The following is a 15,252-nucleotide window of genomic DNA, read 5'->3' as shown; positions in this document are numbered from 1 at the left end:
TAGTGCTGAGATAGAGGGCATTACAATAATCAATTTTGGACATAACCAAGGTCCTAGCTAGAGTGGTGCAGTTGGCTGGTGATAGGAAAGGGCGACAGGCTGTAATGAGCTTGCATGTATAAACTGCAGCAGATGATACTCCGATAGTTTGGTCAGAGAGAGGGTGGAGTCGATATAGATGCCAAGTGTTTTTGTATCCTTAGTGACCTTGATGAGGTTACCATCAATGACGAAGGATTTAAACGATGGGTCTAGTTTACTGAGTCTTTGGTGAGAGCCTAGGATGAGAAGCTCATTTTTTTCGTCATTCAAGCATAATTCATTGTGCGCCATCCAGGCCTGGATGACTTGGTAGATGGAGTTGACGGCAAGAGTATCAGTTTTGTGATCGCCTGTAATAGGGATGAGTATCTGGGTGTCATCTGCATAATTAGTATAGGTGACACCCAGATAATCCAGGATGTCAAAAAGTGGCTTCGTAAACACGTTGTAGAGTGTAGGGGAACACACGATCTTTGTGGTACCCCCACAGGTGACTCCGAGGGTTCAGCAGTCACAGAAGGAGAAAACTCACGGATCTGTTGTCCAAGAATTATGTGATCCAGGCCGTTGCTTTATCAGAGAAGTGGTCGGCTAGTTTAAGGTGACAGCTAAGGATTTGGTAATTTACTAGGTCGGAAGCCGCAGATAAGTCTAATAGGAGTAGGAAGGCCAGTTTACCCTCATCTTTTATGTCTTCAATCTGTGTTTTGAGATCTATAAGGTCGGTCTCAGTACCGCGCCGAGGACAGAACCCCGATTGCCTCAGTCCCAGGAGATTGTTAGTTTCCAGGTAATCTTGGATCGGCAAGTAAACAGCACGATCAAGAATTTTTCGCAGGAATGGGACCGTGGTGATGGGCCTGTAATTGGTAGGTATATTAGCATCCAGTGTGGGTTTTTTTTAAGGAGTCGGATGACCCAAGCATCCTTCAGGTTGTCAGGGACAACCCCCGGGGCTAAATGAGGAATTTATAAGCGTGGTAATGAATGGCGCTAGATTATGTGAAGCCTCCTTAATAACAGCTCACTGTCTCCAGAGCCCTGGTCCTCTCTAGGCTGGACTACTGTAACAGCCTCTATCTAAATCTTCCTGCCTCCACTCTCCGCCCTCTGCAAATTATCCAGAACAGGACTGCGAGACTTGTCCTTGGCCTCAAGCCCAGGGATCGTATCTCTCCAGGACTGAAATCTCTGTACTGGCTCCCAGTGGCTGCGAGGATTAAATTCAAAACCCTCTGCATTGTAAACAAGGCCTTCTGGGGTCGCAATACCTGCAACTCTCTCTTCCTAAATATCTTCCTTCTCGAGCTCTTCGCTCATCTGCCTCCAACTCCCTCAGGGTCAGTCGCTTCCCCAAGCAACGAGATGGTGGCAGATCACTCTTCGGCAGGGGCCTCTCTGGAACAGCCTCCCTGAAACTCAAGGAGAACCATCGCTGGTTCCGGAAACACCTCAAAACCTTCCTCTTTGCTTCTGCTTTCTCTCCTCCAATCCCTTGCTGAATTCCTGACTGAAATTGCACTGGTTACCTGGCCAACCTTTTCTGATCTCTGGCCCAGGCCCCATCAACTGCCTGCCTGCACTGCCTCCCTGGCAAACCCTGCACTTGGGGACAGTTTCTTTTCTGTATCCCTTCAGTCCCCCTTCCAGCACTTATGTCTGCACTTCCTTGCACTTGCCGCCAGCTGGCTGTTTTATTTATCTTATTTATTCCACTTTCCATGTACTGCACTATCCCCTCTCCCTTCCCCCTGCGCACTCTTCCTTTCCCGCCCCTTCACATGCACTTGCGAGATCTGAATGACACCTGGCCTAGTAGGATCGTTGTCTGTCCTCCCTTTGTTCCCCCCCCTTGCCTCGTCGCGCCTTGAAACACTTGTGTATAGGCGCGTTATAAATGCCATATCATATCAATGGGAGCAGGACATAAGTCACACTGACAGAGGGTTTGAGATTGTTGATAATATGTTCAACTTCGATGATGGAAAGGGGCGAGAAGCGGAAAGGTTTCAGGGAGTCAAAGTTGGTGTTAATTCTGACCTGAGGGGTTTTAGGTTACAGGTCAATCTGATGACAGGTTTTTTTGTCATTGATTTTAGTTTGAAGAGTGGCTATTTTACCAAGGAGTGCCTTTTGAATATTGGCGCAGCATGTGCTGTCTTTGGTGCAGGTGTCGGGTGGAGTGACAGGGGATTCCAGTTCCTTTAATATTCTGAATAACTCTTTAGTATTTGATTTTGCTAGTTCGATCAGCTTGTTATGCCACTCTCTTTTAGCCTGAAGTATAGCCTGTTTGTAGTTCAGAGTAGTAATGCAATGCTTGTTTTGTTTCCGTAGGATTGCTTTTCCAACGCACTTTGAGGTTCCGTTTTTCTTTATGTAGGATTCTCAACTGCGGTGTAAACCATGAGATGAGGTGGACCCGTGGTTTAGGATTTCTGGAATTGATGGGTGCAATAAGGCCAAGGGTTTTCAACATAGTCTGATTGAATGTGTCTACCAGGACCGTTGGATCAGAGCATGAGGAGATGCGTTCATTGAGAACTGGGAGGATTAGTGGGAGTAGTTTAGCGCAGGTTATGTCACACTTGTTTCTTGTGGAAATCGCAGGTGCGATGTCAGGAATGGTTTGGATGATTTTGACCGGGATGCTGAAGGTGATTAGGTGGTGGTCTGTCCACGCACATGGCTGTGGGTGTAGGTGGCATCTATGGGCCATCCCAAAAGGGTCTTGTCCGATTCAGAGACTCAGAGTGTACAGTATTGAAGTATATTTCTGTGTTACTATTCTATTGCTCCCTTCTGAAGAAGGTTTTATAACGGACTGATAAATTGTTTATGCAAGAAACCTTGAGTGTAAGAGTTTATTTGAATACCTGTAACTGTGAATCTTTGTGCAACTCCACTACAGCTCACATTTCCCCTCTTGAGATCAGACTGGCTACTCAACACACTACTAAAACTGTAGTACAAGCTTATACCAAAGGCTGGGTTGCCTATACCTGTAGTCATAGTTGTTTGAAGTGTTCCCAGAGGGTACTGCATACAAACTTTGCCTAACACGTCTACCCCCTTCCCGTGCCACGGCGCTGTCCTCTAGGCTGATACTGGTTAGAGGCAGCTGACCCCGGTCCTGAGAACCAGGTGTTACCCATTACGTATTGGTTGTGTGGGGAACGTGGGTAAGATCATCTGTAAAAGGGGCAGCGAGAGCTGCCACCTCGCTGCTGAAAAGGCCTTTGCGTTATCTGGTTCAAAGATTTAAAAGTCTCATGTTCTTTCTTCGCAGTCTCCAGTGCCTCATCTACAGCTTTACCAAACAGGTTGGATTCCTCCACCGTTTTGTTGATGAGGGACGGCTGAGCCTCTGGTTTGAACCCCAAATCTTTCAACCGCACGTGCCTCTTCAAAAGGGTACCTTGCGCCAGAGTTCTCCCGGCTGTGTCTGCAGCATCTAGGGTGTTCTTAAGAAAATGATGATTCACCTGCCTCCCCTCTGCCACAACAGTCAGCAGACGTGACTGTCGGTTCAGGGACCTCTTGCAGGCCTTCCTGAAGCAGATTCCACTGAACGTCACTGTAGCTGGCCAACAAATTATAAGTTACTCACCGTAGTTCTCGCGTCTCCAAACACTTGTGTATAGGCGCGTTATAAATGTCATATCATATCGTAGTGACTAATGTACTCTTAGTCCATACTCCCCTTTGCTCCATACTGCATGGGCGTCCCTTCCAAGAGGCGCGAGACAAACCTTTTCACCAGAAAAAACCTCCTTCCCCTTTAAAATTTGAAGGCGCGCATGGATGCAGCCCAGGGAGCATGCGCTGCCTTCACTCCGCTCTCCGGCGCCACACCGCAGTCCCCTTTGACGCATCGACAATAGATTTTACATTGCCTAATGACACCATTATTAATAGGGGGGGGGGTGGTGGGACGTATGGAGGAAAGGGGACTATGGACTCTACGGTGCGTAACTTATAATTACTCTTATGTCCCGTCCCCTTTCCTCCATACTGCATGGGCGATTAAACTGAATTCGCAGTTCAGTTAAGCAGTAGGAACCCCTGCTTAAGCAAATAGGTTCCTAGACCACCTGTCCGAAAGCAGTCAGATCTAGAGCCGGCATCTAAACAATAATGCTTGCAGAAAGCTGAGGGAGTGGCCGAAGTGGCCGTCCTGCTTATGACTTGCTAAGGGACATGGCGCTGGAATGCGATGGCCACTGCCTTGGCCCCGACTGCGTGGGCATGCATGTTGGCCGGCAGAGGCATGTGCTGGCCCTTATATGCTTCTTTGATGGCCGAGTGAATCCAGCAGGATATGGAAGCCTTGGAGGCCTGATGGCCTGGTCTTGAGCCTCCGAAAGTGACAAACAGGGCGTCCGATTTGCAGAAGCTCTTGGTCCTGTCCAAGTAGAAATTCAGGGCATGCCTGACATCCAGGCAGTGCAGCACGCTGTGCTTCGTCCATAGGATCAGCAGAGAACGTAGGAAGGACTATTTCCTCGTTTAAGTGGAAAGCAGACGGCACCTTGGGCAGAAATGCTGTGTGTGTGCGCAGAACTACTTTGTCCCTGTGAAAGGTAGTATATGGTTCCGAAGCGACCAGTGCCTGGATTTAGCCGACTCTACGAGCCGAGATAAGGTCGACTAGTAAGGCCGTCTTAATGGTGACCAGCCTGATGTCTGCGGACGCCATTGGCCCAAGACTATGTTGAGGTCCCACACCAGGTGCAGCCTCTGGACGGGCGGGTAGAGCCTCACAAGCCATGTCAAATGTTTCTTGACGATAGGATTGGAGGAGGAGAAGTGCCCCTCCTCCGAGTTCCTGTAAGCTCCAATGGCTGCGAGATATGTACGGCAAGTGTCAACCTGCACGTCAGAGTGGGCGAGGTGCACTGAGAAGGAGAGCACGTCGCCCAAAGTACATCCCAGGGGATCGATTCCCTTGGAGTCTGCCCAGTGGCAGAATCTGGTTCATTTGCTTTTATACTGAGCCCTGGTAGCCTTGCTCCTTGCGACCTTTATGATTTCCAGATTAGTCTAAGAGAGGCTGAGGTGCCGCAGCATTACCGGCTCAGGAACCACGCTGTGAGCAGTAGTTTGTGGCATGGGGTAGATGACCATGTGCGCACCCCCCCCCCCCCCGCTGCACCAGAGTGCTCAGCAGCTCCAAAAACCATGGCCTGGGCGGCCACCATGCAACTATTTGAATGATGCAGAGTTGGCGAGACTCCTTGATCTTGCAAATTACTCTGCGAATCAGCGGAGTGGGCGGGAGTGCGGAAGCCATCATGCCGTTCCACTGAAGCTGAAATGCATCGCCCAGGGAGCTGGGGCCCTGTCCCTGCCAGGACGCAAACTGAGGGCACTTCTTGTTGTGCCAGGTGGAAAAGAGATCCACCTGCGGATGACCCACCTGTTCAAGATCTCCTGAATAAAGAGGTTGTTTAGCTGCCACTCGTAATTGTCCGCTACCAGCCTGCTGAGCCTGTCTGCCTTCAGGTTGGATTCCCCAGGAGGTGGACTGCCGTGAGGTAGAGGTCATTTTCCAGAGCCCACTCCAACATGCTGATTGCCAGTCTGCACAGAGGAGGGGATCTGGTGCCTCCCTGTTTGTTGACCTAGTACATGCTGGTAGAGTTGTCTGTCTGGATGAGGACAACCATGCCCCCGAGAAGTGGTAGTAATGCCTCGAGCGCTAGCCAGATGGCATTCAGCTCTAGCCAATTGATGTGGTATTCCTGTCCCTGTCGAGTCCAGGTGCCGTGGACCGAGAGATTGTCCAAGGTGGCTCCCCAGCCCTTGAGCGAGGAATCCGTGGTGACAGTGGCCTGCAGGGTGGGCAGCCAATAGGGTTTGCCTGTCCATAGGTTGCAGTCCCTGGACCACCACGTTAGGTCCGGGTGGAGAGATGGAGCAACGTTGATCATCTCGAATTGAGAGCCCTACTCTTGGTTCCATGAGGCCGCGAAGTGCAGCTGAATCCTCCTCATCCTCAATCTAGTGTGCAGCTAATAGGACCGCCACCAAGAGACTGGTTGGTGGCCCTCTTGATGGCCGAGATCTTGTCCTCCAACGGAATTACCTTCTCGGAGCACGTGTCCCAGATGAGGCCCAAGAATGCCAGTCTACGTGGGCTGCAACTGTGACTTCTTGAGATTGAGCGAGAAGCCCAGATTGTGCAGTTTGTTCATAAGGGCATGGGAAGAGTGGTGAACCGCTTCCGGAGATGTAGCCCTGACGAGCCAGTCGTCGAGGTATGGGTACATGTGGAGGCCCTGCGCTCTGAGGAGGGCCGCCACTGTATTCCTGAGCCTGGTGTAGGTGCATGTCCTTCAGATCCAGAGAGCACATCCAGTTTCCCGATGCACAATGTCTCTGCTATAAAAGCTGGCATAACCATCTTGAATTTTTGCAGGGGTAAGGCGAGGTTGAGGGTGGAAAGGTCCAGCCCAACTCTCCGGCCCACCTGGTGGTTCTTCTGAATGGCGAAAATCCTGGAGTAAAAGTCCAAGCCTTGCTGGGAGGCTGGGACTTCCTCCACTGCCTGGCTCTCTACGAATGACCAGATCCCCGCCAGAAGAGTTGCTGTCCCAACCTGGGGGAGGGGAGGAGTGGCTGGGATAGGGAGGCGGAACCTGTGGATACTACAGAGGATCCAGGGGTCCATGAAATTCTGGCGCCAGAAATGTGCGTGGAGAGCTAGCCTGCCCCCCACTAGAGACACGTAGACCTGAAGGGGCGTGTCATGCCTTCTTTCCCTCGAAGGCTGTGGTGGAGGAGGGGGACTGGAAAAAGCCCTTGCCCACCTACCCCTGTTTGTTGCTTGCACCGGTTCTGAGACTGCGAGCGGTCCGTTGGCCTGGATCTCTGTTCCTGGAAGCCGCAGAACCCTCTGTACGTACGACCGCTGTCGGAGCGCTGCTGAGATTGGGTGTACGATTTGGGCGTGGTCTTTGTCAGGATGGATAAAAACGTGGCCGTTTGTGAGCTGATTTTCTTTTTTGTCCAGCTCTTCGGCCGTGGAGGAGTGGAAGCGGTCCCCCCTTTGAACGGTAGATCCAATATGCGTTCCTGGACGTCCAGGTTGAATTTTGTTGCCCGGAGCCAGGCTGTAGATAGCACGGCCGGAGGCGTCGATATGGGCCACGGTGAATCCACGAGGTCATACGCCACCAGCTTGGCCTTGGCCAGCCCCGCATTAAAGCGCGATTGGCTCGGAGTAGTGAGTTCCAAGAGGAAGTCTGCAATTTCCCGCCATAACCTTCGGTTGGCAGAAGCCAGCATGGCATCTGTGTTGGCCTGACGAAGATGCAAGGACGCGTTGGAATAGAGTTCCTTCCCCTACATCTCCAAGATCTTCTCCTGGCCTAGCAGCGCCACAGAGGACGACTGAGGCTTGGAGTATAGTGATGCCGCAGCGATCACCGAGGAGTGTGGCTCAGGATGGGCCGAGAGCAAGAGTGTATCCCCCTCCATCTGTCTGTACTTGGCGTCCAGGCGCCGATTGACCGGTTGGGCTGAGTGGGGTTTGAGCCAACCCTTCTTGGCCAGGGAGGCTACATCGGTTTGCAGTGGAATCCCCGTTTTGGCAGAGGGGCGTTTCTTGAGGATGTCAGCCAGAAACCTCTGCCGGCTGCTCGACCTCGGGTTGGGCTGGGCCCAGATACTCCACCAGGCCAGTAAGACATTCGCGGAAGGCCCTGGCCGAGGATGGCGTGTCCGGATCCTCCTCCTCATCCGTACCCTGTGGGTCAGGAGGATCCTGTGGAGGAGGAGTAGTAGTAGTTGGTGCCGGAGGCTGGGGTACAAGGACCGCGGCCAGAGGCCGAGGAGGCGGCGCAGGCTAGTACGGAACCACCTGAGGCATTGGCTGGGGAGCCGGAGGCAGCGGCTGCGCCGGGGCCTGTGGCGCTGGAGCTTGTGGTGCCGCTAGCATTGCGGGGAGGACTTTCCTGATGGCGTCCTTGAGGATAACCCCCCTTCGAGGTGACTTCATGAGGCCGAGGAACCTCTCGAAGAACCCCTCCTCAGTGGTCGAAGAGGCGGCAGGGGGTGCTGACTGGTAGCTGCTGGAGTCGCTGCGTACCCTGCCCATATGGACGCAGTGGGAAGCTGCCCTGCGCAATAGAGGGATAGGTCGTAGGCCACGTACCCGAATTCCTGGAATGGCGTCGTATGGGCGCCTCTGTCTGGTGCGGCGGCCATCTTGTTGAGCTGCCTGCCATGTGCCTGCGACGTGTTGCTGGGCTGTCCCTTGTCCAAGAGTCTTGCATGTGGATCATGAGGCATACCCTCCTCCTCGGGTCTAGGCCCGGTAGGTGTGACACCCTCGACCCGAGGGTCGGCAGAGCCACGTTTCGGCACCCCCCTCAGTCGTATTGCCGGTACTAGGACGTAGCCCCTCGGCCATATTGCCGGAACAAGGGCGCAGCCTTGGTGCACATGCTGGCATAAGGACCTGACCGGTCCGTCCCGTGCCGGAGAGTCCCTGGGAAGGAGTCTCCTTTGCAGGGTGCGATGGAGAATATCGGCCTTACCTTGGGTTTAGCTCAAAGTTTTGAAGTTCTTGAGGTCTTCTGGAGTCGACTTCTGGAAGAGCTCCCTCCAGCTGGCTAGTCTGTTCTTCAGCGCTTTCGAGGACGGCGAGAGACACGCTGTACAAGCTTGCCAACCGTGGTCGGGGCCAGGGCTACGCAGGCAGAGGGCGTGGGGGTCTGAAGTTGGGAAGAACCCGCTACAGGATGCTAAAAAGAAAAGACTAAGAATAAGTTTCAGCGCGTGGATTTACATAGCCGAAGCCAAACCCAGGAGCGCTGGTGAATTCGGCCCGTTCCTGTTGTCGCGGAAAAGGGGACTGAGGTGTGGCGCCAGAGGGCAGAGTCAGGGTACTGCATGCTCCCTGGGCCGCACCCCAGCGCACCTCTAAGTTTAAAGAGGCAGGTTTTTTCTGGTGAAAAAGGTTCTGTCTCCCGTCCCTTGGAAGGGACGCCCTTGCAGTATGGAGGTAAAGGGTACGGGACGCAAGAGTACGTAGTATTGTTGGCAATTCTGGTGGCATAGGCTGCCGCAGTAGTGATATGCTTCCCCAGGGCAGACAATTTCTTGCAGTCCTTGTACGGTGGTGCCTCAGCCGCCGACAAGGGTACTCATGCTCTTTTCCTAGTTGTAGTCAACACTAGGGAATCTGGAGTGGCATGTCCCCGATTGTAGAGGATCTGTAGTTGAGGGGCGAAAAAGCTTCGACCCGTGGGTTCACAGCCCTCGTTTGCGATGGCATCAGCAAAGAAGGGGTGATATGCCATTTAATGGAGTTCAATAAAGGTGTAGCCTAGCTTGCATGTGGTTTCTCTCCTTCAGAATATCCTCCAGTCAGTGTCTTGCACTGCTTCTTGGTTGGCAGTCTGAAAACGTTCTGCAGCCTTCTTGAGAATGACATTAAATGCCATCTGGTCATCTATGGGAGATGCCTGTGTAATGGGAGGAGCTGCGGGAGGATCCATGCATAATGTGTCTGGATCAGGGATATTAGTTGGTGGCAGCCATGTTGGATTAGCAACTGGCTGGTCATTAAACCCGCCCTCCCAATCTGGGGCCTGGTCAATAGGAACCTCAAACCTTTTCTGTTCCGTCAGGTCAAACACCTCATCATGAAGAGGGCAGGAGGTCCTCTGAAATTTAGACACAGTAGGGTAGAAGTCTTCCTCACTGTGCCTTTTAGGCGTGGTAAACCTTCCTGAGAAGTCCACAAATTTTAAAAGTCTATTCATACACCCCTCAAACCTATCTGTGGTCCATAAGGATGAGCCAGAGGGGCCTGGGGGGCTCTTCTTGGGGGTCAGAGTGTTTAGACCGTCAAGACTTAGAGAGGGTCTTAGCCAGGGGCTGGGAACCTTCATAATAGTCTTCCTGCCTTTCGACCTGACCTGTCCTTGGGCCTGTAAGCTGCCGAACCGATCTTTGCAAGGCTCCCACGGATGTTCAGCGTGTCTGGGAGGGTTTTCTGCTGTTCTAGCGGCTTTGCCGTAGGTTTTGAAGTTTCCTGAACTTTCTGCGGTGGCATGCTCTTAAGAGGCGTCTCAACGGCTTTATGAATTTTGGTGCTGATGCCCTCGTCAGTGAAATGCCCGGATGCGGGGAGGGCTGTTGTCCCTGCGTATCGGCGGGTTCCGTCAAAGAAATTGATGTACTCGTTGGCATCTTTGACTGTCCTGGCGAGTTCGTCAAGGCTGTTTTGGGGGTGGGGGGGGGAGGGGGTTGTGTGTTTACCTTTTTACCTTTGTGAGTAGTGTGTGCGTCCCTGTCGCCGGGATGTACACTCCCCATAGCAGAACCGGCGGTCTGCCTGCCGGGGCCGGACGACTCAGTGTGGCTGCTCTGAAGATAGGTTGATGGCATTTGTGTCAGAGCCACGGCTGTCGTTAAGTTCCTCGTCACTCTCGGTGCCTGCAGCGGCGGCAGGGGGAGCTACCTTCGGCCTGCATCATGGCGTAGGCCGGCCACCATTTAACTCGCCATTCTTTTATCATCTTAGGACGTAGAAGCTGGCAAGACCCGCAGGACGCCTCGTGGTGATCTCGAGGGAGATACTTATTGCCTTTATATGTGTCTCCTGCTACCCTGTAAGTTAAGGGACAAGGCAAGGTCCTGCACAGGGCGGACAGACTACTGTGTACCCTCGCAAAAGGGGAGGTGTTATCTCCCATACAACTAGGAGTGTGCAATTTACATGGTAGCTGTTGATTCAAGACGTATAGTGATGTGGCTAGGGCTATCCCTACATGTGTGGTGTGGAGTGCACTCCCAATATATCTGCTTGCGGGTGCCCAAAGTCATTTTATGAGTGCCAGATTGTGCCATTGGATTTCTTCGTTAAGGGCATTTTTGACCGTAACTTGTGTGGAAGCAAGGTAATGTAGAGAAACATTAGACAAACTATTCAATGAACTAGCTAAATCTTGGGTTCAATCCCATTATTGTTTATACGGTACTGGCATGGGGAAAAGCCTCAATACATGTATAACACGCATTGGGAGTTGGGGAATTCAATGTGTGGTGGGCAATAACAGACCGATAACACAGACCACAGGGTCTTTCAATAGTACTGGACAGCATTGTGCATGCCAATTAAATAAGATTTACTATATTTCCTAAGCCAAATAAAGTCCTTACACAATCCTTTCCCTAGGTCAGGAGGTTGTGACACCACTACCTTGAGGCAGCGGACAATCTGCATAAAACGTTGCTGAACTAAAGGTCCTGAAGAAGATGACAACAAGTAGTTCATCGAAACCAGTCGACCATCACGATAGAGGATATCCCCCAAGAACACACAGGATACAGCAACCAAAAGGAATACTTTTATAGTGGAGGGATGACCTTTCTCCTCCACTCTGGTGACATTTCACCACACGATAGTTTAGAGACAAACGGTCTCCCTACCTGGAACTGTTAACAGGGTTTGGTTTTTAAAGTCTCACGAATAATTGCCCAGCACAGCTGAGACATTCCTGCTGTACTGGGTTATAGATTTATCTTTTGTGTTGAACCTCATTGAACCACCTGGTCTACACCTCATGCACACACCTCTTTTGGGGGTGAATAAAGCAAATCTAGTGGGATATGCACTTTATATAGATAAAAGGGAAAGTCCTCCAGAGAACGTCCATGGAGGGATAAGTAGAATTAGTTCAACTACTTTTAACTATTCTCCTTGATTGGAAATAAAAACATTGTATACGTAGGAGTAGCACCTCCCTGTCCTTTTAGATAGGCGTTGCACCACCTCCATCCTAGGGACAGCGACACCTTATAGGATAGAGTCCAACATGAGCACTTCTGGGTTTGCAGGTAAGTACAAGTTAGGTTTTACAAATCAAGGAAATTAGGATACTTCCTTGAAGGATTGTCACAGGGACCATTGTCCTAAGGCAGGATAGAGTACAATGGGCTGTCCACCCTAATGTAACCTTAAGGGGACTTATAGGGGTGCGAGATACAAGCTATTTGCAGCCCCCAGTTTCACAGGATCAAGCAAGCAGACTCCAGGTAAGTTTTACCAGGAGCAGGACAGTACCTTCAAGTGAAGATGCAGTTGCTGCAGGACATGCCCAGCAGTGAGGTGACAGTAGACCCGGTCACATTGTTGTGAGTCTTGGTAACAGAAAGCACTTTGGTGGATACGGTGGATGCTTAGCTAATGATCTTCGCAGTTCTGGCTCGTTGGTGCCTTTTTCAGGTTTGGAAGAAGGACGATTGTCGCAGTGGTAGACTCTTCTCGGTTTCCTGGTCCTTGTCTTTTGGAGGGGACTTTGGGAGCTGGCTTGAGTGACGGCAGGCATAGGAGGATGCCCACAAAGTTCCAAATGAAACAGTGCTTCAGGCGACAATGCACAACGATGCAGCGCAGGTCCCCAGGTATTGATGAATTACAGGGCATGGGGGGTCCGAGATCGTCCAGGGATGGCACAAATTATAGTTAGTCTTGGAACTGTGCAAGCCCACCAGTCCAAGAGAGAAAGTCATGTTTGGATCTTCCCTGTTGCCTAGAAGTGGAGATCGAGACTGCAGCGGTTACTTAGCAGGATCTGGGTGTCGCAGAAAGTTGCTGGCGGCATCCTTCATCATCGTCCTTTGGAATCTTCTGCTCTAGTGGTCGATTCAGTTTTAGATCCAGGACCTCGGAATGTATCCATAAACACCAGCACAGTCTACTAATCATGACCCATATACCATTCAAATTTGGGGGGGGGGGGGTTGTCCAATGGGGAAAGACAGCCTCCCAGTATGAACTGGTTTCGCACAGCCACACTGCAGGCAAAGGACAATAGTTTTGGTCAACTCCCCCGTTTCCTGTCCTGCCAGTTACTCAGGGAAGTTTCACAAGTTTTCCTTGTGAAGCCTGGAGAAGACAAAAAGGACCAGAGAATCCTCTGCCACCCATAAAGGTAGAAGACATCAGAAAGGACAAGTCATCTTGTTCAGGGCTTAAAAAAGTACAGCCATCATTTTGGGCAAATAGTGTCGCTGGTGTCCCCTACTGCAGCAGCAAAGACAGTTTGCGACAAAAGGTCCACAAAAGGTTGTTCAAAAAGGTACAATGCCACCAGCCTGAACAGAGGGATTGTCACTGTAATCGAAATGTCACTGGAGATACAATGTCTCCCTCAGCACTCCCCATAAGGTTGGGAGTGCTGATATTGCAAAATAAAACACTTGTAGGATTAAAAGGATTTCTCACACCCTGGTAACTACAAGAGTTAGACAGGGAAATGAAGAAACAAGAAAGCAGAAGCTCTAAGAGCTCCCAGCAACACTGCACATAAAGTGCTGCGTGCTGCTTTAGTAAAATGTAGATGCCAGAAAAGTTGGAGGAAAGCAGGACTCCAAAAAGAGGTCAAAAGGGTTCCCAAAAGCAGAGTAAAAGAATAAGTGAGCGTAGAAAAAGGTTGCCACTCAGGCAAACCAAAATCCAGGAGTCCAGCAAAAAGCCCTGGGGGACTCTCAGGTGGAGAAAATTTCACACAAAAAGGGAACCCTACTCTAAACACCAACCCTCACCTAAACTTGCTATTTACGACACGTTTTCTTCCAATGCCTACCTAAATTCCATATCGTCTCTATCGACTAGGGGTGTCACGGTATTAGTTTTATGACGGTACGATAACCTTCTTGCAAAATGATGGTATATCATGGTTATCGCGGTATAGCAGGAGTTAACCAATCTTAACAAATATTTTCTAAAAAGGTCATAAATTGTTGGATTTATCATCACAAACAAAACCAGGCACCCAGGGCCAGAATGGGCTTTTCAGCATACTTGCCTCCACCAAACACAAACACACGTGTGGAGAGGGGGAGGGGACGGGGAGCCCTGCTGCGACTGGCAAAGCAAACTGAATAGCTTTTCTTAAGTGGTCATTTAGGCTTTTAGCTCCCCCACTGGCTAATGGTGAAGATGAACGTGTTGCCATCTTTATAACCTGCATGCCGCAGATCAATGGAGGCTGATGGTACAATACGCATGTGTGCACACGCACGCTCTCTTCATGTTACAGCCTTTAGTTTACTTGAGGGCCAAAAGGTGTTCAGTAATCCCGGACATCTTACCCTTTGGTATGGCAGCAGGGAATACCCACATATGAGTGAATTTCGCAGTGTGACTTATTATGTGTAAATTCAATGATAGAACCACGGAAATCCCCCATTGTCATATGTTTAGCAAACATTATCCATTATAAATATATAAACCCCAAAGCCGCCAACCCAAAGTAAACCCTTTTCCTTCTTGGCACTGTATTTATTCTTCCTATTGCTAACATACTGATTTTGTGTCAGGCACGTGTGGTTTATGGAATGGCATTAGAAACTGCTCCAACTGATACTGCTTGGCAGATGGTACATCCAACAGTGCAAGACCAAGAACAAGACTGCGCAGCACTTGCTTACTGCAGTTTTTCCAAATCAGATTGAAAACCACACTTAACGGTATAAATGGTATACCGGTATAAACAATGTGACGGTTATTATTGTTCAATTAAGTGGTTCACGGTATCTTTAACGGTATACCGTTACATCCCTACTATCGACCACTGTACACAACTTCCAGTGTCATTTGAAATTGCATAAAGTGCAAAATAAATGAAAAAATGGGAACATTGCTTACCAGTGACAGTATTTTTGCAGCTTGTATTAGTTTGAGAGTGCATAGTTTGCCAATAAAGACAGCAACGTGGCAGCAGTTTCTATGCTAGTAAACATCCACTTTCAGCAACAAAGCAAACAAGTGATTCATGGAAAGGATACTCGTTATACAACAAACTGGTGTCATAGATTTCAGTCGGAATGCCACATCCTAAAGGAACTTGTACACCGTCAAGAACTGCAGTGGCCGAAGGGTCAGGAGCATTCTGTCCCAAGCCTAGGAAGGATCAAATGGAAGGTACAGGTTAAAACTATGAAATACAAAAATGCTCATCACCAAATTACTCTATGGACCTACAGACTACCAGACCATGCACTGAGGGCGAAATGCTGCAAGGTATCAGTGAAAACACCTTGAACTCCTATCAATGAATGTTTTCAAAAAGCGTATCATTCCGCAGCATACACATGATAAAACGTCGACATGAGCCAGTGCAAACGTATGAACTGACAGTTTAGATCTACATCACATCAGATTATGCAGCGGTTCCCATGCCCCAAACT

At 50.2% G+C, this 15,252-nt stretch overlaps 1 protein-coding gene across 1 annotated transcript in view; it reads right to left on the bottom strand.

Annotated features, from left to right (window-relative positions):
* The window catches only part of PARP1 (poly(ADP-ribose) polymerase 1), a 921,075-nt gene that overhangs the window by 19,806 nt on the left and 886,017 nt on the right, over positions 1-15,252 (bottom strand). The window contains exon 22 of the mRNA XM_069608683.1: positions 14,851-14,965. Coding sequence (XP_069464784.1) covers positions 14,851-14,965 — 115 coding nt within the window. The remainder of the gene's footprint in view (positions 1-14,850; positions 14,966-15,252) is intronic.

Source organism: Ambystoma mexicanum, chromosome 4q, assembly GCF_040938575.1.
Source record: "Ambystoma mexicanum isolate Mex_15411 chromosome 4q, UKY_AmexF1_1, whole genome shotgun sequence".
NCBI lineage: Eukaryota > Metazoa > Chordata > Amphibia > Caudata > Ambystomatidae > Ambystoma > Ambystoma mexicanum.
This window is presented reverse-complemented; position numbering and strand designations above follow the sequence as displayed.